Source organism: Mustela lutreola, chromosome 10, assembly GCF_030435805.1.
Source record: "Mustela lutreola isolate mMusLut2 chromosome 10, mMusLut2.pri, whole genome shotgun sequence".
Taxonomy (NCBI): Eukaryota; Metazoa; Chordata; class Mammalia; order Carnivora; family Mustelidae; genus Mustela; species Mustela lutreola.
The window spans coordinates 45416098-45438598 of NC_081299.1; the positions used below are offsets into that span (position 1 = coordinate 45416098).

At 36.5% G+C, this 22501-nt stretch overlaps 1 protein-coding gene across 4 annotated transcripts in view; it reads left to right on the forward strand.

The window, feature by feature from the left end:
* PRKAA2 (protein kinase AMP-activated catalytic subunit alpha 2) overlaps positions 1-22501 on the forward strand; it is a 72729-nt gene that overhangs the window by 24591 nt on the left and 25637 nt on the right. For all 4 annotated transcript variants that reach the window (XM_059135255.1, XM_059135258.1, XM_059135256.1 and 1 more), the window contains exon 2: positions 4527-4668. In XM_059135255.1, the coding sequence (XP_058991238.1) occupies positions 4527-4668 (142 nt within the window). The remainder of the gene's footprint in view (positions 1-4526; positions 4669-22501) is intronic.

The window sequence follows — 22501 nt, forward strand, 5'->3', positions numbered from 1 at the left end:
CTTGTCTTTTTGGTAACAGCTATTCTAGCAGATGTGCTTTTAATTTGCATTTCCTTGGTGATAATTGATGTTGAGCACCTTTTCATGTATATGTTGACCATTTGTATGTCTTCTTTGGAAAAATGTTTATACAGTTTCTCTATTTTTTAATCATTTTTTTTGTTTGTTTTTGGTTTGCTATTTAGCTGTGTGAGTTCTTTATATATTTTGTATATTAACGCCTTATCACATAGATGATTTGCAAATATTTTCTCATATTCTGTAGATTGCTTTTTCATTTTGTTTCCTTTTCTGTCCAAAAATTTTTAATTTTTTAGTTTGATGTAGTCCCACTTGTTTATTTTTGCTTTTGTTTTCTTGTTTTTTTTTTGTCATATCTAAAAAAAAAAAAGTTGTAAAGGCTTTATTTCAAGGAGCTTATCACCTATGTTTTCTTCTAGAAGTTTTATGGTTTCTTAATTTGTTTTGAGTTGATGTGTGTGTAATGTGTAAGATAGGGTTCTAGTTTCATTCTTTGATATGTGGCTATCCAGTTTTCTCAGCAGCATTTATTGAAGAGGTTATCCTTTACCTATTGTATATGTTCTTGACTCCTTTGTTGTAAATTAATTGACCCATATATGCATAAGTTTATTTCTGGGTTCTCAGTCCTATTCTGTTGACCTGTGTGTCTGTTTTTAGGCTGGTATTAGACTATTTTGATTACTATCACTTTGTAATATGGTTTGAAGTTTGGAAGTGTGATTCTTCTTACTTTGTTGTTCTTTCTCAAGATTGCCTTGACTTTTTGGGGTCTTTTGTGGTTCCATATAAACTTTAGGATTGTTTCTTCTGTTTCTGTGAAAAATGTCATTAGAGTTTTGATGAGGATTGTGTAGAATCTGTAGGCTGCTTTGTCTTTAGAGATATTTTAACATTATCAGTTCTTCTGTCTGGGAGCGTGATGTATCGTGTCTTCTTTTATCAGTGTCTTAAAATTTTCAGTGTGCAGATCTCTCACCTTGGTTACATTTATCAAGTATTATTTTCTTTTGATATAATTGTAAGGTTTTCTTCATTTCTCTGATAATTCATTTTTAGTGTATGGAAACACAACTGATTTTTGTATATTGACTTTGTATATTGCAGCTTTACTGAATTTGTTGACAAAGTAATACTTCATCTTTTTTTTTTTTTTTTTAAAGATTTTATTTATTTATTTGACAGGGAGAGACAGTGAGCAAGATAGGGAACAAAAGTGCTTGGAGAAAGATAGGGAGAAGCAGGCTTCCTGCTGAGCAGGCAGCCCGATGTGGGGCTTAATCCCAGGACCCTGGGATCATGACCTGAGCCAAAGGCAGATGCTTAACAACTGAGCCACCAAGGTGCCCCAGTAATACTTCATCTTTAAATTGTTTGTTTGGTTTTTTTTTTTTTTGAGCAATTTCATTCACTTTCTGGTTTCTTTGTTGTTTGGTTTATGCATATCGCATTAAAAAACAAAACATCCATCTGTTTGACTATTACAGTCTTTGCTCTTACACTCTTTGCTCTGGAAAGAGCATATATGTTCTCAGTAGTCAGTATTCTCAATTATCAAATGGGGAAAGAGGAATTGAACTCTTTTTTTTTTCTTTTTTTTTTAATTGACAAGGAGATGCAGCATTGGTTACTTTCATTGAGGTTGTCTGGCGTTTGAGGAGAGAGACCTATTTTTTAGGCCATGTAGGCAAGTGTTTGGGTTTTATGAAATTCCCAAAAGTGAGTACTAAACTACCCAGGGATCAAGAAACCACTTAGGTTATTTTAATTGAGTAGAAATCCCCTGAAATTGATTTCAGCCATAAAAAATAATGAAACCTTGCCATTTGCAACAAGATGGATGGACCTAGAGCATACAATGCTATGTGAAGTCAGTCAGAGAAAGATAAATGCCATATGATTTCACTCATATGTGGAATTTAATAAACAAATGAACAAAGAAAAAGAACAGAATAGACTGTTAAATATAAAAAGAACAAACTGGTTGTTACGGGGGGAGCGGAGAGTGGGGGGTTGGGTGAAATAGGTGAGGGGGATTAAGAATACACTTAATTTGATGAACATTGAGTAATGTTTAGAATTGTTGAATTCTATATTTTACACCTGAAATTGATATAACACTGTATGTTAATTACACTGGAATTTAAAAAATTAACTGAAAAAGGAAGTCCCTGAAATTGATATTTTTCTGGAGTTCTAGAAACGTATTTTGGAATGTTAGGATAGATTGCTTGAACTTGATATGATGGCTACCAGTTTATTTTATATGTAGGTAAAATAACTCTCAAGCTTCACTAAAGTTTTTGAGATGATAATTTAATACTTGAGAAAGTTATAAAGGTAAAAATAATCTCCAGTGACAAGAAACTCAGTTCTTTCTAGGTCAGCCCATTTCATGTTTGAATTGTTCTCACTGGGAGCATTATTATATGTAGTTAACCATGCTTCCTGTGAACTGAAGTGAGGAAACTTGGGATCAGATGTTGTGACAGCTTGTACTGCATCACTTCTGTTGAGTTACTTCTCTGTGCCTCAGGTTTCTCATTACTACAGTGGAGGACAGTAACACTTGATAGAGTTGTGGGGTTGAGTGAGCAGAGTAGTTAGTACTTAGAATAATGTTTGGCACAGAATAAGCAATAAGTGTTGTTGTCACATCTGTTATTATTATTAATGTATTTGTTTTAATGATTGTGGAACTTGACTCCAAGAAATGGTTAAGAGATTGTCAACTGGCTCTTGGATTTCTAGCATATAGGCTGTGTGTCATCAAGTGAAATAGAGGACATGGGTTTGGTAAAGGAAGGGAAAGAGGATGCTGAGTTTACTTCTGAACATGCTGAATTTGAGGTGTTTGTGGAACAATACTATACTGAGATACATGAATTTGAAGAAAAGGGCAGAGTCCTTGGCACATGGTTGATAATTACAACTATGAGAGATGGGCTAGATAACTTAAGGATCTACTTTGGTTATAGATTAGAAACCTGGGAACCCTAAACTTTAAAGAATAGGTAAAAGCCATAAAGCATACCATCTGAGAGTGAGTAGAAGAAACTGGAGTGAGAAGTGCCACCAAAAAGGGGGAGTAATCAATGTTGTCTATTGCAACAGAGATTGCAGTGATCTGAGAACTGGAAGGTATACATGGCTTGATAATTAAAGGGTCTTTTGTGAACCTTTGGTTTCAATAGAGGAGTGGAGGCAGAAGCCAGATAGCAGTGATGTTAGAAGGGTGAAAGAGGAGGAGGCACAGACAATAAATGTACACTGCTGTTTTGAGAAATGCTGGTGAGACAAATGTTGAAAACTAGAGGAAGATGGACGGGATATTGATGGGCTAAGGAAAAGGAGCTATTAGAAAAGAAAGTGGTTGATTGTCAGGAGAGTGTAGAAGAGGTGAGTTCAAGGCCACAAGTTGGTGATACTGGCTTTGAACAGGAGAAGGGTGAAAACATCTAAGACTGGAGCGAAGAGAAATGTGGATATAACCAAGACTTTAAGATAGAGGAAATCACTCCTATGGACGTGATTGCCCCCAAAGAAATGAAAGGGGAATTTGCTATAAGGAGTAGATGGTTGACTATGTGTTGTAAGGTGAATGGTCAATGTTTAGAATAGTAATTGAGGGAAGTAGAAGGGGAGGCTGACAAGTTTGTTTTCTGATAGAGGGATTTTTTCATCTGAGCAGTATTTGGATATTACTAGTAGTGTGGATACTATGTGTTACATGAAAGGGGAAGGACTATTGTTTCATTTAATGCCATGTAGATTTATTTAGCATATATTATGTACAAAATACTGTTCTTTGTCCTTCCGGAAGAGTCAAATGAATATTGACTGCCTTACTTAAGGTCGGGATGGGTATGTGTTCATAGCTCATGTCTTATGATTTGTTAAAATCACAAATGTTTACCATAGCCTAAAAATGAAAAATGATACATGAGCTTTGTAAACATGCTATAAAGGTTTGAAAGAAGTAGGGACCCCATTAAATAGGAGGAAATAGGAAATCTTTATGGAAAAGACAAAAAATATGTAAAATAAGGGCTACATGTATATTTTCTGATAAAGAAGTAATAAAACCAGTTTTAAGTTTTTAATTTATTATAGAAGTCATTTATTCATATACAATGACTAGCATTAACCAGAAATGAAGAAATTAAGAGATTAATAAAACAGTGAATTCTGCTCTATCCGAAAGATGTTCCAAACTTGGTTATTTTTTTGTAGTGTTAAAAAATTCAGTAATCCTTTCAACAAATATTTAATGAACATCTCCTGTTAGGTACCTAGGATATAGAGAAGACCAAGATGTAGTTTCTTTCCTCAGGGAGTGCATACTCTAGTAGAAGAAACAGAAGTAAAAAGAACTTAAGTTCTATGCAGTAGATTATATGAAAGTGGTGTGTATGAGTAGAGAGATTTGGGGTTACAGTAGAAGGAAGAATGAATAAGTGATTATGTTGCTATGACAGCAAGTTTTTTCCTTTTCTTTTCTTTAGTTGGAGAACATCAATTGACAGGCCATAAAGTGGCAGTTAAAATCTTAAATAGACAGAAGATTCGCAGTTTAGATGTTGTTGGAAAAATAAAACGAGAAATTCAAAACCTAAAACTCTTTCGTCATCCTCATATTATCAAACTGTAAGTATTTATGTATCTGAAAATGCAAAAGATAAACTGTCTTGAAATATTTCCTATGAATTCACAAAAAATTGTGTATCTTTAGTTAACTTGTTACGAAAGTATAAATCTTAGTATTTACATTCAGCAAATATTAATTCATTTAGCCTCCATCAATCCTTTCTTGCATACTTTTAGTTTATAAACAAAAGTCATTTTTCAAAATTGGTATTGTTTTCAAGAGATGAATGCAGCCTTGGAAGTTGACTCTATTCTAGTATTTACTTCGAAGGGCACTTAGGACTTTGATATTCCTAAATTCATTTTTAAATTTTTTTTCTTTTTACATCTTTTTAAATCTTTTTAAATCTTTTTTTCATTAGCATCACAATGATTTCTTTTAGGAAAAGATAAAATGTAACTGTTTAAGATTATCCATCATCATATATTACTTCCAAAACTGCAGTAATTACTGTGTCTACTAGATAGCAAAGCTCTTAGGAAGGCAGGTGAATTTTTTTTTTGATAGGACAAGTTACAAACTTAAAAGGTAATATGAAGAGATTGATAAAGCTGATTAATTATATTGAAAGAAATAATTTAAAATTTATTAGGCCTCGAGAAAGTAGATACTGAGTATATAATAGTATTCTTAGAAATCATTTAAAGTTGTAGTATAATATTTAGTGAGAAAATGTAATATGCTAAACACTGAAAATTTTCTTCTTTTTAATCTTAAAGCTTGAATAGAGTTTTGTAAAATAAATATTAATCTTGTTGAGTACCTGCTTGTGGCTAGGAACTGTGTTGAGTATTTTACAGATGCAATTTCACTTTATCCTCATGATACCTATAGAGTAGGTATTATTGTTTTCCATTTATAAGTAAAGAAATTGCATATCTAAAGAGTATCAGCAATGTATCCAAGGTCAAAGAGCCAGTAAGTAGAGGAGCTGGTAGTTGAGTTCCTATCTGACTCCAAATGCTGTGCTATTAATGCTTTACTCCAGTACTCCAGTCTTTCTCAAAACAAAGTTATATGAATTCCTTTTAGGGAAAAAAATAAATTTGTGGATCCCTGGTTTTGATTTATTTTTAGTATATTGTTACTTAAGTATATACTTAAGTATATTAAGTATACTTAGTAAAAGTTAGGTGTAATAAACTCCATATCCTTAGAGCTTTGACACAATTATGAAACCAAGATAAATTCACAATTTAAATATAAGACAATGAAGTCAATGAAATTCGAAGTAGTATCTGTAATATAATGTGATAAATAATGTTTTTCAAAAACCAAATCATTGTTATTTAAATAGTAGAAGGACATCCTTATTTATGTTTTGATTCAAATAATATTTAAAGGAAAAAAAATCATTAATGTCCCTGAGGCTTTGTTTGCTAGTTCATTATAATCAGACATTATATTTAGCCTAAACTTTGTTAGTGAGCAGTCTTTGGATGTCAGTGTCAACAAGGAACAGCTAGGTAATCCGCAGAGGTACATTATTTGCCTTGGGACAAGGCTAGCATAGTAGCTGTGGTAGATTGAATCATGCTCCCCTCCCACAAGACATTCTAATCCCTAGAATCTTCGAATATGTTACATTACATGGCAAAGGGGAATTAAAGTTATAGATGGATTTAAAGTAGCTAATCAGCTGATCTTAAAATAGGGAGATTTTCTTTGTTTTTCTGGGTGTGCTGATTCTACTGGAATCACAGTGGTCCTTAAAAGTGAAAGAGGGAGTCAGGGCTCAGAAGGAGATTTGAGAGTGAAGTGAGGTCAGAGTGATAAAATGTGAGAAGGATGCAACTGGCTGTTGTTGACTTTGAAGATGGAGGAAAAGGGCCATGAGCTAAGAAATGCAGGCTCTCTAAAAATTAGAAAATAAAAATTATTTCTTTTAGAGGCTTGCTGCCAACCTTGATTTTAGCCCAGTGAGATATGTCAGACTTATATAAAACTACAAGATAATACATTTTTGTTGTTTTAAGCCACCAAATTTGAAGTATGGCAGCAGTAGGAAACTAATATGGGAGCATTCCTGAAATCCTTAAACAAGTGGCTTATCCAGTAATTATTGCTCGGATTGGGAACATGTGTTTAGTCTTTACTCATACTAGCTACCTTTATTGTTAGTGAAGTGTTGCAAATTGGTATGTTCAGTGCATTTTACCAACAATATATATATGTGCCTAATTGTTCAAGAAGGCTTTTTCTGGAGGGGCTTGTTCTGCTGTTGGGTAGCTGGGATTCTAACAGTTAGCTTCAGTGTCCTCTTCATATGAAGTTCACTTCATCAACATAAACAAGTAATGAGGTCTCTGATCATGGCAGTGCATGATTGATTATAAGCTTATCGTCTAGGACCTATATTCCAGATGATCCAGAAAATGTATATGCAGACTTTTTAAGATTAGCATAAGAATTATGCTACTAGCTTGGTCACCCACCTCTCCTATTCTTTGTTTCCTTAATTTTAAAATGGGGATGTGTCTGCAGTGGTATAATGCCTGGTATTTGATGACAATCGGCTTAAAGTAGGAATAGGTAACTTACAAGCTTTCAGTTCACTTCAGTCCACTTGCAGGATTCTAAACTGTTTTTCCCCTACTCAAAACAGTTCATATCTGACTTCGACTCCATGTTAATAATGACTTGATTCTGATTACTGAGTGGCTTCTAAGCTAAATCTCTTTGCTCTTCCTTACTGAGCAGCCACTTCTATAAGAGGAGAAAGCTGGAAAGCCAGCCTAAAAGTATTACATGCCAGAATGAGTGTGAAGGGAGAGATCTCTGTGTTTGTCTTGTTTCTTGACCTCATCCTTTTTAGAATGCCAACCCTGAAAGACCCCAGAGAAATTTTGCCCACTTAGAGTATGAGCCCTAGTTTCTGTTCTGTTCCTATAAATGCAAATCAAATTTTGTAAGTACGCAGTTGCAACTGTCATGAGGATTTAAAAGCTTATTTTTTATGTCAAATCTACCAGTGTTTTCTTGACTTCATTTCTGTAATTATTATTTCAAATTTTGGTTTAGCTAATTATCTTATTCTGGTTTAGAATTATTTAACTATTTGCTATTTTGTTTTGTGAGGGAGATGTAGAACATTCTCAGGGTTGATCAGAAAGTAATTAGCAGAGGTGAATTTAATGTTTAAAGCTTTTGGCTTCCAGCCTTGGGCTTAATCCATTCAGCCAGATTGCCTCTTTAATTGCGGACTGAATTAAAGGAAAAAGTACTCATGTATCCTTGCTATAGAACAAGCTTATTGGCATAGCCTCTAACAGTGTTAGTGATTTAAACAGGGAGAGAGACCTGATCCTTTTAGTGGTTTTGTTTGTTTTGTGCAGTCTTGGACTAACTGCCAAGAATAGTCCCTTATTACAGAATGGGCCTCTAGTTTCTCTAGCAAGAAAGCTTGAAAACCAAAAACCAAGAATGTAGGATATTTATTGCATGATTTCTCTATTAACTCAAATTGTACAATCCCACTGGGAGAAAATTGAAAAGAGTAAACAGGAATCAAAGGAAACTCCAAACTTTCCCATGAACTAGAATTTGTTGATTTTGGTCTTCGTTTTCTTTTCTTCCCTGTAGTTCTTAAGGAACTTCACTTTTTTTTTTTTAAATTAACATAAAACGTATTATTTGTTTCAGGGGTACAGGTCTGAGATTCATCAGTCTTACACAATTCACAGCACTCACCCTACCCAATGTCCATCACCCAGCTACCCCATCCCTCCCACCCACCCTTTCCTCCAGCGACTCTCGGTTTGTTTCCTGAGATTAAGCATCTCTTATGGTTTGTCTCCCTCTCTGGTTTCATCTTGTTTCATTTTTTCCTCTCTTCCCCTATGATCCTCTTGTTTATCAAATTCCACACATCAGTGAGATCATATGATAATTGTCTTTCTCTGATTGACTTATTTCGTTTAGCATAATACCAGCTAGTTACATCCATGCTGTTGCAAATGGCAAGATTTCATTTTTGAAATCTGCATAATATTTCATTGTGTGTGTGTGTGTGTGTATCCATTCATCTATCAATGGACATCTAGGCTCTTTCCATGGTTTGGGTATAATGGACATTGCTACTGCAAACATTGGGGTGAAACTTCCCTTTTGGATCCCTACATTTATATCTTTGGGGTAAATACCCAGTAGTGCAGTTGCTGGGTAATATAGGGTGGCTCTATTTTCAACTTTTTGAGGAAACTCCATACTGTTTTCTAGAGTGGCTATACCAGCTTGCATTCCCACCAACAGTGTAGGAGGGTTCCCCTTTCACCACATCCTCACCAACATCTGTCATTTCCTTGTGTCTGTTGGCCATTTGGATGTCTTCTTTGCAGAAATGTCTGTTCATGTCTTCTGCCCATTTCTTTTTTTTTTTAAAGATTTTATTTATTTATTTGACAGACAGAGATTACAAACAGGCAGAGAGGCAGGCAGAGAGAGGAAGGGAAGCAGGCACTCCGCTGAGCAGAGAGCCTGATGCGGGGCTTGATCCCAGGATGCTGGGGTCGTGACCTGAACTGAAAGCAGAGGCTTTAACCCACTGAGCCACCCAGGCGCCTCTTCTGCCCATTTCTTGATTGGATTATTTGTTCTTTGGGTGCTGAGTGTGATAAGTTCTTTATAGATTTTGCATACTAGCCCTTTATCTGATAAGTCATTTGTAAATATCTTTTCCCATTCTGTTGGTTGTCTTTTGGTTTTGACTGTTTTCCTCTGCTGTGCAAAAGCTTTTACTCTTGATGAAGTCCCAATCGTTCATTTTTGCCCTTATTTCCCTTGCCTTTGGCGATGGGTCTGGAAGAAGTTGCTTTGGTTGTGGTCAAAAAGGTTGCTGCCTGTGTTCTCCTCAAGTATTTTGATGGATTCCTGTCTCACATATAGATCATTCATCCATTCTGAGTCTGCTTTTGTGTGTGGTGTGAGGAAATGGTCCAGTTTCATTCTTCTGCATGTGGTTTTCCAATTTTCCCAACACCATTTGTTTAAGAAACTGTTTTTCTCCATTGGACATACTTTCCTGCTTTGTTGAAGATTAGTTGACCGTAGAGTTGGGGGTCCATTTCTGGGCTCTCTATTCTGTTTATTGATCTATGTGTCTGTTTTTGTGCCAGTACCATACTGTCTTGATGATTGCTGCTTTGTAATAGAACTTGAAGTCTGGAATTGTGATGCCACTGGCTTTGCTTTTCTTTTTCAACATTCCTCTGGCTATTCGGGGTCTTTTCTGGTTGCATACAAATTTTAGGATTACTTGTCCCATTTCTTTGAAAAAAAGTTGATGGTATTTTGATAGGGATTGCATTAAATGTGTAGATTGCTCTAGGTAGCATAGACGTTTTCACAATATTTGTTCTTCCAATCCATGAGCATGGAACATTTTTCCATTTCTTTGTGTCTTCCTCAATTTCTTTCATGAGTACTTTATAGTTTTATGAGTACAGATTCCTTGCCTCTTTGGTTAGGTTTATTCCTAGGCATCTTATGGTTTGGGGTACAACTGTAAATGGGATCAACTCCTTAATTTCTCTTTCTTCTGTCTTATTGTTGGTGTATAGAAATGCAACTGATTTCTGTGCATTGATTTTATATCCTGATACTGAATTCCTGTATGAGTTCTAGCAGTTTTGGGGTAGAGTCTTTTGGGTTTTCCTCATAAAGTGTCATAAAATCTGCAGAGAGTGAGAGTTTGACTCCTTCTTTGCTAATTCAGATGCCTTTTATGTCTTTCTGTTGTCTGATTGCTGATGCTAGGACTTCTGGTATTATGTTGAATAGCAGTGGTAATAGTGGACAACCCTGCTGTGTTCCTGACCTTAGGGGAAGAGCTCTCAGTTTTCCTCCATTGAGAATGATATTTGCTGTGAGTTTTTCATAGATGGCTTTTATGATATTGAGGTATGTACCTTCTCTCTGTACAGTGTGAAGAGTTTTGATCAAGATGAATGCTGTCGGGGCGCCTGGGTGGCTCAGTGGGTTAAGCCGCTGCCTTCGGCTCGGGTCATGATCTCAGGGTCCTGGGATCGAGGCCCGCATCGGGCTCTCTGCTCAACGGGGAGCCTGCTTCCTCCTCTCTCTCTAGGCCTGCCTCTCTGCCTACTTGTAATCTCTGTCTGTCAAATAAAAATAAATAAAATCTTTAAAAAAAAAAAAAAAAGAAAGAATGCTGTACTTTGTCAAATGCTTTTTCTGCATCTACTGAGAGTATCATATGGTTCTTGTTCTTTCTTTTATTAATGTATTGTATCACATTGATTGATTTGCGGATGTTGAACCAACCTTACAGCCCAGAATAAATCCCACTTGGTTGTAGTGAGTAATCCTTTTAATGTACTTTTGGATCCTATTGTCTAGTATTTTGGTGAGAGTTTTTGCATCCATGTTCATCAGGGATATTGGTCTATAATTCTCCTTGTCTGGTTTTGGGATCAAGGTAATACTGGCCTCATAAAATGATTTTGGAGTTTTCCTTCCATTTCTGTTTTTTGGAACAGTTTCAGAAGAATAGGTATTAATTCTTTTTTAAATGTTTTGTACATCTGGCCCTGGGCTCTTGTTTATTGGGGGGTCTTTGATGACTGCTTCAATTTCCTTGCTGGTTATGGGTCTGTTCAGGTTTTCTATTTCTTCCTGGTTCAGTTTTGGTAGTTTAATATGTCTCTAGGAGTGCATCCTTTTCTTCCAGATTGTCTAATTTGCTGGCATATAGTTGCCCATAATATGTTCTTATTTATTTATTTATTTATTTGACAGACAGAGATCACAAGCAGGCAGAGAGGCAAGCATAGAGAGAGAGGGAAGCAGGCTCCTTGCTGAGCAGAGAGCCTGATTCGGGGCTAGACCGCAGGACCCTGAGATCATGACCTGAGCTGAAGGCAGAGGCTTTAACCCCCAAAGCCACCCAGGTGCCCCCCCCATAATATGTTCTTATAATTGTATTTCTGTGGTGTTGGTTGGCACCACTCCTCTTTCATTCAGGATTTTATTAATTTAGGTCCTTTCTCTTTTCTTTTTGAAAATTCTGGCCAGGGGTTTATCAGTCTCATTAAATCTTTCAAAGAACCAGCTTCTAGTTTTGGTGATATTCTGCTGTTCTTTTGCTTTTTATTTCATTGATTTCTACTCTGATTTTTATCATTTCTCTTCTTCTGCTGCGTTTAGGTTTTAGTTGCTGTTCTTTTCCAGCTTTAGAGAACTTCACTTCAACGAATCAGAAGATTAGTACTTACTTATTTGGTAGACCTAGTTTTGTCTGTTCACTTTTTTTAAAGTTTTATCTTACTCAACCTGTAGACAGCTCTTTAACATTGTTCACCATCACCTCCTTAAAATGTTGTATTCTCTGGGTTTCTATAACATCACAGTGTTCTGATTTTCTTTTTTCATTCTCTTCTCCTCTTAAGACTCTCTTTTATGGGCCTCTTTATCTTCATAGCCATTAAATTTTGATGCATGTCAGCATTGTGAGCTAGAGTAATGTTAGTGAATCACCTTTGGTTGACCCCATCTATTATGATAGTTGTCTTTTGTCATCTTTGTGCTAAAGATTTCCAAAACTATTATTTCTGAGCCAGCTATTTCTCCTGAATCCTGAACACACTTACTGAACTCTTTATTGAATGTTTCCCTTCTTAAGTCATAGAATCATTTGAAACTAAATTGAACTTTTTTTTCTTTCCCAGACTTTTTCTGTTCTGTTTTGTTTTGTTTTGTTTTTAAAGATTTTATTTATTTACTTGACAGAGAAGTGAGAGAGGGTACCTAAATGGGGAGTGGTGAGGGAGAAACAGGCTTCCTGCTGAGCAGGGAGCCTGAGGCTGAGCTCAATCCCAGGACCCTGGGGTCATGACCTGAGTTGAAGTCAGATACATAATGACTGAGCCACCCAGGCATCCCAATGTTTTGTTTTGTTTTGGGTGACAATACCATTCATGCAATTTTCTAGCCTAAAACTTGGGGCTCATCTTTAATTCTGTTTCTCTCATCTGTACATATAATTAATCATTGAGTTCTGCAGCCCCTTTCCCTAAATATCTTCTTAGTCTATTTCTTTCTGCTTTTATTGTCACCACTGTCTTTTGCATATTGTCCTTCAGCTATTGTTTCTGCCTAGAAAGCTTTTCCCACACGTTTCCCTAAGCTTCCAATTCCAATTTGCCATTTAGGTCTTAGCCTTTACAGGTGACTCTGTAAGTCTGTGTTAGGCATCATTGTCTGTGTACCACAGTAGTCAGCCTTTCTAAGGCCCTAGACATTATTTTGCGCTTGCTCATTTGTTTTTATTAGTATCCCCCACAAGACCAAGTTCTTTAGAAGCAGGAATTATGTTTGTTTTTTCTTTTATTTGGCACACTTTTACTGATTACCTAGTATCTAACAGGAACTGTTCTAGGCATTGGGCATATGATAGTGAAAGACAAGGTTTCTGCCTTTATGGAGCCTCTGTTCTAGATCTATCTAACAGTTCTAGATAGTGAGTAAGCAAGTTAACAGCATTACTTTAGGCAGTGATAAGTGCTTTGAGGAGAATGAAAGGTAGTACTACTGTTCTAGGGTGTGACTAGCAAGCAGTAAGTCCTAATTCAGATTAAGTTGTGGGAAGGCCTCACTGGGGTGGGGGGTAGAGTTTGAGCTAAAACCTGAGAGATTATTAAGATCTAGCCATCTAGTGTAATGATGTTACTATAGTATAGAATGGGTATGGAGGCAGAAGTGGAACCAGACCAGTTAGGAATCTGTTGTCGTGTAGTCCAACTAAGAGATTATGATTATGGTGGCTTTAACCAAAGTGACAGTCTATAGATTTGTGCTGTCCAGTGCAGTGGCCACTGGCTACATGTAGCATAAATTTAAATCAATTAAAATATTTCATTCTCTAGTTAAACAAACCATATTTCAAGTGTTTAATAGCAATGTGTGGCTAATGACTATTGTAAGGCTATTTAAAACATTTCTATCATTGTAGAAAGTTCTATTTGATACCACTGGTCTAAGTGGAGAGAAATCTATGGATTCAATATAAATATTTTGTAGGTTAAGTTAATGAGTTACTGAGGTTAATAAAGTAACTGAGGTTTTCAGGGTTTTTTTTTGTTTGTTTGTTTTTTAAGAGGGAGGCTAAGCAATGGGATTTTGTATTTTGGCTTGAGCAACTAAGTGCTGATAATGAGGCTATTTTTTGAGGTAGGAAGAATGGTGGAGAGTCATGTTGGGGTACAGGTGGATATTAAGGATACTTGTTTTAGCCATGTTAAGTTGAGAATACTATTAGACGTCTAAATGGAGATCTTAGATGTCATCTTTATGTCCCTAGCACCTAGTACAGTAATAGGTATTTACTAATTACTTACAGCATATATAAGTAAAGAGGTGCCAATTGAACAAAGCCCTGATGGCTCTATGAGGACAATAAGAGCAAAATAATGAAAATATAAAGAACATGCTATGTTGGGAGCAGCTGTCTTGTTTGGCTGGCCAATAGAATATGTGTAGGAAAATGGAGGAAGGCGAGGCCAGAAATTTAGCTTTTTCATCCCTTCATTTAGCAAATGACACCACTGAGTCACTCGGGATATACTGGCAAACAAAAAGATGACAGCAAAATCTCTGCTGCTCTGGAGCTTCTGTTCACGTGTATGGGTATAATGGGGCGGCGGGGGGGGAGAGGCAATGAGTAGGTAGACAATGAAACTTAAGTTAGTAAAATAAATTGTAAGTTAGACCATGAAAAGGTGAGGGAATATGCCATGCAGATTATCTGGAGGAGGAAAATAACAAATGGAACATAAAGGCTCTGAGGTGGAGAGATCAAGGGAGCAAAGTGATCTAGGGGGAATTGTACTAAGAGATTGTACTAAGAGATGAGGACAGAGACATAAAGGGGAACCAGATTTTGTAGGGTATTATAAACCATTGTAAGGACTTAGGCTTTTACTCTGAGCCAACTGGGAAGCCATTAGGTTTTGGTCAGAGGTCTGATATGACCTGACTTATATTGAAGCAGGGAAACCAATTAGGAGTCAGTTGCAGTACTGTGGAGTAGAAGAGTTGTTGGCTTAGAATAGAGCAAAGTCTGGAGGATGTTGAGAAGTAACTATCTTCCCTATATACTTTTGAGGTAGGGTAACATTATTTGCTTAGAGATTAGATGAGGGTTGTGAAAAAAGAGAAGGCAGTGATTGACTCCATGGTTATCTGGCTTGGGGAGAAAAGAATAGAGTTGCTATTAAGTGAAATGGAGAAGATTATGGGAGAAACAAGTTTGAGGTGTGGGGTATTGGAGGATGGTATCAAGAATTTGATTTTGGTTTTGTGACGTTGAGATACTTATTAGGCATCTAAGTAGAGCTATAAATAGATTATTGAATATATGACTCCGGAGTTAAGGGGACAGGTTTAAGATAGAGATAAATTTGAAAGTCATCAGCATGTAGGTGGTACTTAAGATATTTAGAGTCTGAAGACTGAATACTCACCAATGATGTGAGTATAGATAAACAAGAAGTCTATGGATTGATCTCTAGGGCGTAATGATATTAAGATGTCCAAGATGAGGAGGAACCACCAAAGGAGAATGAAAATGAACAGTTCAGAGGCTGGAGGAAAACCAGGAGAATATGGTATCTTGAAGCCAAGTGAAGAATATATTTGAAGAAAGAAAGATTATTAGCTGTTCCTTATACTGCTGAGTATTGAGTAAGATGAGATTGAGAATTGACCCATTAGATATGGCAAGGTGGAGGTTGCTAGTGTCTTTCCAAAGGGCCAGTTTATTGTAATGATGAAAGCAAAATCCTGTTTTGAGGGGGTTAAGAGAGAATTTGAGCTGAAGAAGGGGACTTAGTAATAATATGCAATTCAGGAATTTTATTAAAAGGTAAGGAGAGAAATAGTGGTAATGAGAGGAAATGTGGGTTCTAAACAGGGCTTGTTGTCTTTTTTTTTTTTTTTTTTTTAAGATGAAAGATGTTATAGAATGCTTGTACACCAAAGGGGATACTTTGGTCAAGATGGAGAGACTGGTACAGGAGAAAGAAGAGCTAATTGTAGAAACCAAGTCCTTTAGTAGGTGGGAAGAATAATTGGAAGAGTTATTGTTTGATAGTAAGTGACCATGGTGTGAGTGGCTGGGTATGGTGGATGATGAAGCGGTCAAGGAAACTAGAGGCCATATATTGTACAGGTCATCCATGTGTGTATCATGTACAACAGTAGCAATGGGGGAAAAAGACATTAAGTCAGAATGAAAGGGAGTGGGGAGAGTTAGGTTGATGACTATAACAAAAAAAAGGTATTGGGTGTGTAATCCGATGGCCTGTACTTCAGAGACAGTGGAGTTTTTGAGGAAGGAGATTTTGAGTGAGGATTTCCTTTAGATCATAATATATTATCAGACTATGCAAATTGGCCAGCATTTAAATTTTCCTTGTGAATTAATAAATTGAGGATCTGATCAGCAATAGCTGCTAATTCCTCAAAAATAAAGACAGACATTATATGCCTTTGCTTGGAGGTGCCCAGTACCATCTAGTCTTTCAAAGGAAAATAAAAATCAAAATGAAATCTGATCTAGTCTGTAGATCTAAGAGGGTGCTATAAACTGTACCTTATGTTGCCATAGAGGATGGATCAGTCAAATGAGACCATGGAATCCTCTGCAGGACAAGTCAACCGGCTTCTTCAACAAATGAATGCATGAGGAAAAAAAAAAAAAACTGGTGGAGGATCAGCCCTATAAATTAAAAGAAACATGAGATATGTCAATCAATTACAATGTATAGATTATAGTTGGATCCTAATTCAATCAAAATATTAAAACAAATACCAGAAAAGCATTATAAAAGCTAATCAGGAAACCTGATGGGATATATGATGACATTCATGATTTGTTACATTTGTACATGATAGTAGTATGCACAGGTATATACACATACATTTTTTAAGGTGATTTTTTTTTAAAGATTTTATTTATTTATTTGACAGAGATCACAATCAAGCAGAGAAGCAGGCAGAGAGAGAGGGGGAAGCAGGCTCCCCACTGAGCAGAGAGCCTGATGTGGGGCTTGATCCCAGGACCCTGGGACCATGACCTGAGCCGAAGGTAGAGGCTTTACCCCACTGAGCCACCCAAGCGCCCCTAAGGCGATTATTTTTTAGAGATATATACAGATCTCCTTACAGAGTGTCTGAAAGCCACATTCAGTTTGAATTGATTGAAAACGTACTTTTTATGAAGTTAATCATCAAGGCATATTAATAATCTTGTACTCTAGAGTGTTAGAAAAGATACTGATTTATTCTGTATATCCATGCATAAATAAAGCATGATCAATTTAATAAAAATGGACAGGATGCAGGAGTGAGCATTTAATAAGAAATGTGTATGATATTTTGCAGGAGTTGGAGAAAATATAAATCCACAAACTTTGTAAGGATTTTAGTATTACTCAAATCTTTTTGGAAAATAGTTGGCATTACCTCTTATAATTGGACATTCACATGAACTATGACTCAGCAATTCCACTCATAGGTATATATCAAAGAGAAAATTTGCCGCATACATGAATGTTTACAGCAGCACTATTATAATAGCAAAATGTGGCAACAATTTACCCTCTAGTGGTAGAGTAGGTAAATAAATAGCCCTAGATTGGATGAATAAATAGCCCTAGATTGAAAGAATAAATAGCTTCTCAGTTAACAGGAGAGTAGATAAATAAATACAATGAAATTTTATACATTGGTCACATCAGATAACTAGCAGACACAACAATGTGGATGAATCTCAATAAAACAGGTCCCCAAATAATACATATATCCTGATACTCTTTTTTATTTTTATTTTTTTAAAGATTTATTTATTTGAGAGAGGGCATGCAAGCGGAGGGAGGAGCAGAGGAGAGGGAGAGAGAGAATCCTTAAGGAGACTCCTTGCTGGGGTGAGTGTGGGGCCCAATACTTCCTCTATCCCAGGACCCTGAAATCATGACCTGATCTGAAGTCAAGAGTCCGACACTTAACTGACTGAGCCAGCCAGGGGGCCCACATCATACCCTTTTTTAAAGCTAAGAGCAATTAAAATAAAAATATACATAAGAATATGAATTTTACATATATATGAAGACAGGGGGATACCCTCACACACACATATGTATATATATATAAACTGTATAAAAGAGAAAGCAAGGGAAGCAGGAAGGGGATTCAGGATGATGGGTAACTTGGTTGAGGAGAAGCAGTGGGAGGGGGAAGACAACTCCATTGTATGGTTAGATGGAAGGTATTGTTGAGGTCCTAGGTTTTTTGTTTGGGTGATGGGTTTGTAGGTGCTTATTATAATATTAAAAATAGTAATTAACTAAATAAAAGTATGCCATTCAAGGACCAGTAAAGACAGGTGCCATGAACCAAGGATAATGATTACATTTCTTTAATAACTGATTTCTAAATAAAGAAACATATTATTCTGTATATGAAGCTATAGAAATAATATTTTGAAATCTCTATGGGTATAACCATCAAAAAGGCATACTCATGAATACTGACTTTTGCCTAACTTTGGAAAGATTTTTCCCGAGTTCTATATGCTATATAAATGGATATTGCCTAAAGATGCATATAACTTGGTCAGCTGGAGAATGCTTGAGGTTTTTGTGGATATTTGAATTTTATTTTATTAATTAGAAATACTTGTTTCTGAAAAAAATTTTTAAAGCATGTTAGTTTATTAGTGTATTATATATATGAATTTCATTATTGGATTTCTTATAATGCTTCAATGTTATTATTATTTTGGAGGGCACAAAAATTTGGCTTACTTGGCTAGATTTAAGAACATAATCCTGGTTTCCCTAAGTCCCAATATGAAGCTGGATTTGGATTTCTTTATTTTAAAAATCATGTTTCCTTTTGTCTCAGCCTCATTCTGGTTAATTGACATTTTATTCATTGAATTTTTGTCGTATTGTTGCAGTAATTTCTGTTTCAGATTATTCTGGTTTTCCTCCAATCTGCTCACATTATTTAAAAGTGCTTCTTTATATGTTTACTTAAATGCCTACTTGATTACAGATACTTTGCTAGGTCCACACCCAATCATTGTCTAATCACAAACTGAGACACATGTTCTGAAGCTAACGAAATGCTTTTGTGCAAGCAAAAAAGGGCTGACTTGGACTTAAAGAAGTGACCTTTAAGCGAAGCTAGAAAGGATGACTGGCAGACTGTTAAAGGGCGGAGTACAGGTCAGGTATGGGATTCAGGTTAGCAGAAACTGCTTATACAAAGATTCTGTGGCAGAAGGAAATGCAGTACAATTAAGTGAAAGAAAGAAATACACAGGGCAACGGTGGGACATCAAAGAGGAAACAATACAGACTCAGGCAGGGGCATGATTTACTTGGGACCAAAGAGCAATGGGAACCCCCTGAAGATTTTTTTTTTTTATAGTTCTATTTTTTTAATCTTTTTTTTTCATTTATTTATTTTCAGCATAACAGTATTATTATTTTTTCACCACACCCAGTGCTCCATGCAATCCGTGCCCTCTATAATACCCACCACCTGGTACCCCGACCTCCCACCCCCCCGCCACTTCAAACCCCTCAGATTGTTTTTCAGAGTCCATAGTCTCTCATGATTCACCTCCCCTTCCAATTTACGCCAACCCCCTTCTCTCTAACTCCCCATGTCCTCCATGCTTTTTGTTATGCTCCACAAATAAGTGAAACCATATGATAATTGACTCTCTCTGCTTGACTTATTTCACTCAGCATAATCTCTTCCAGTCCTGTCCATGTTGCTACAAAAGTTGGGTATTCATCCTTTCTGATGGAGGCATAATACTCCATAGTGTATATGGACCACATCTTCCTTATCCATTCATCCGTTGAAGGGCATCTTGGTTCTTTCCACAGTTTGGCGACTGTGGCCATTGCTGCTATAACCATTGGGGTACAGATGGCCCTTCTTTTCACTACATCTGTATCTTTGGGGTAAATACCCAGGAGTGCAATGTCAGGGTCATAGGGAAGTTCTATTTTTAATTTCTTGAGGAATCTCCACATTGTTCTCCAAAGAGGCTGCACCAACTTGCATTCCCACCAACAGTATAAGAGGGTTCCCCTTTCTCCACATCCTCTCCAACACATGCTGTTTCCTGTCTTGCTAATTTTGGCCATTCTAACTGGTGTAAGGTGATATCTCAATGTAGTTTTAATTTGAATCTCCCTGATGGCTAGTAATGATGAACATTTTTTCATGTGTCTGATAGCCATTTGTATGTCTTTATTGGAGAAGTGTCTGTCCATATCTTCTGCCCATTTTTTGATATGATTATCTGTTTTGTGTGTGGTGAGTTTGAGGAGTTCATTATAGATCCTGGATATCAACCTTTTGTCTGTACTGTCATTTGCAAATATCTTCTCCCATTCCGTGGGTTGCCTCTTTGTTTTCTTGGTTTTTGATTAGGAGACTACTGAAGAACAGATTCTTTTGAAAAGAATTATTGTCTAATATGTGTCTTCCTGAATGGCTGTAGGCTCTACAAGTAGAAAGAGGAGCTGTCAATCTCATGAAGTACAAGACAAGTAGGTTTTCAACAAAGAGTAGATAGCACTATTTAATAGCTCAGTGTCTGGCACATGGCAAGTCAGTAAGGCTGGCTGTGATTTTCATTGCTCTAGATTGGCCCGTGACATGGACAGTGGCTACTGTGGAGTTAGAGGTTTCATGAAATAGTTCAGTCCAACAGTATCCACTGAAGACCTGTGATATACTTGAAAGAATCAGCAGCTAAATATATTAAAATTTCATCACTGTTTTTCTCATAAGTCCCAAAGATGTAACAGGGTAGAAAAGTGATGGAGAAGTCTGTTAATAAATCATATTAGCCTACATTAAGGTGACTAGGTACTCCTGCTTGGCACAATTCAATTTTTTCAATTAGAGTTTGGTGCCTGGTGAGATTGCTTTTATAGAACAATTTCTTCTGGAGTTCTTAGGTAAAATTCCCTTTTCATAGTTCATTTGAAGTAATTTCAACCTTATTACTCATTTATGTTAGTTTATTTTATATAAAGTGAGTTACCTTGTCATTTTTCATCCCAAAGACTGAAGATTGCTATTAGAAGTATTTCTTCTGAAACTATAATCATTTTCATACTATACCTTTAATATTTTGCTTTTTTTAAGTGTTCATACATGATGTGTCTTTTTTTAAAATGTGCAATATGTAGTTATATCACCAACGACCTGGCCCTTTTTTCTTTCCTCTTTAATAGTAACCAGAACCACCATATAGCACAAAATTGCTGTTGTGCATATTAATTAAAGGTACCCCTTCTGGGTGGACTAATTTACCACAAAGGTCTCTTGCTTCTGAGACCTTCTAAAGGGTAACATCAGGGTCACTTTTCAGCTCCTTTTCTGCCTTCACTGGGTGCCTGTAAGCCATGCAAAAACTACATACTTCGTGTCTCTAAATAGTAACTCAGTATAAGTTAGATATTGCTTATAATCAACTAGATTATAGATAATCCTTTATAAACAAAGCAAACTATTTAAAAAGTCAGTCAGTTGTTCATTTATGTGTGTTAAATGTAACCTTCAGTTAAAACATTAATTGTATTTAATTTGTTTTTAAAACTTTGGTAAAATTGGATATATGGGGGGAAGTTGTCTTTTTTTTTTTTTTTAAGATTTTGTTTATTTATTTGAGAGAGAGAGAGAGAGATCACAAGTAGGCAGAGAGTCAGGCAGAGAGAGGGGGAAGCAGGCTTCCTGCTGAGCAGAGAGCCCCATGTGGGGCTTGATCCCAGGACCCTGAGATCATGACCTGAGCCGAAGGCAGAGGCTTAACCCACTGAGCCACCCAGGCGCCCCGGGAAGTTGTCTTTTTTTTTTTTTTTTTTTTAAAGATTTTATTTATTTGACAGAGATCACAAGTAGGCAGAGAGGCAGGCAAAGAGAGAGGAAGGGAAGCAGGCTCCCTGTTTCACAGAGAGCCCGATGTGGGGCTCGATCCCAAGACCCTGGGATCATGACCTGAGCCGAAGGCAGAGGATTTAGCCCACTGAGCCACCCAGGTGCCCCGGGAAGTTGTCTTCTAATAAAATTTTTTTCAAATACAGCTAAGAGTCCTTTTTTTTTTTTTTTTTTTTGAGTCTCACTTTTTAATGGTCTCAGCTTTAAATGCCTAGAAGTAAATTAAAAAAAAATACATTCATCTCTCTACTTAATTTCTTACTATGGAACTTTTTTTTTTTTTAAGATTTATTAATTTGAGAGAGAAAGTGAGAGGGAGCACAGGGGAGGGGCAAAGGCAGAGGGCGAGAGAGAAGCTGAAGCAGACTCCATGCTGAGCCTGGAGCCTAATGCCAGGCTTGATCTCAGGATCCTAAGGTTATGACCCGAACTGAAACCAAGAGTTGGTTGCTTAACTGACTGTGCCACCCATATGGCCCACCCATTATGGAATGTTTTTAATATATACAAAAGCAAAGTGATGAAGCCTCATGTATTTGTCATTTGGCTTCAGCAGTTGCCAGTGTATTGTTTTATCTGCTTCTTCCCACTTCTCCCATCACAAATTATTTTGAAGCAAATCCTAAATATTACTATTTTAATCTGCAAACTCATCAGTATGTCAGTATGTCTCTTGACAGTAGGTCAGTATGTCTCTTGATTTACTGTAAATCTATGGCTTCCCTTCCCCCTTTCCTTCCCTCACATTTTGTTTGTTGGAGAAAATGTCATTTGACCACTTTCTGCATTTCACTGATTAAATCTCTTGTGGTATCATTTAGGCTTAGCAAGAATATTTTTAAATTATGT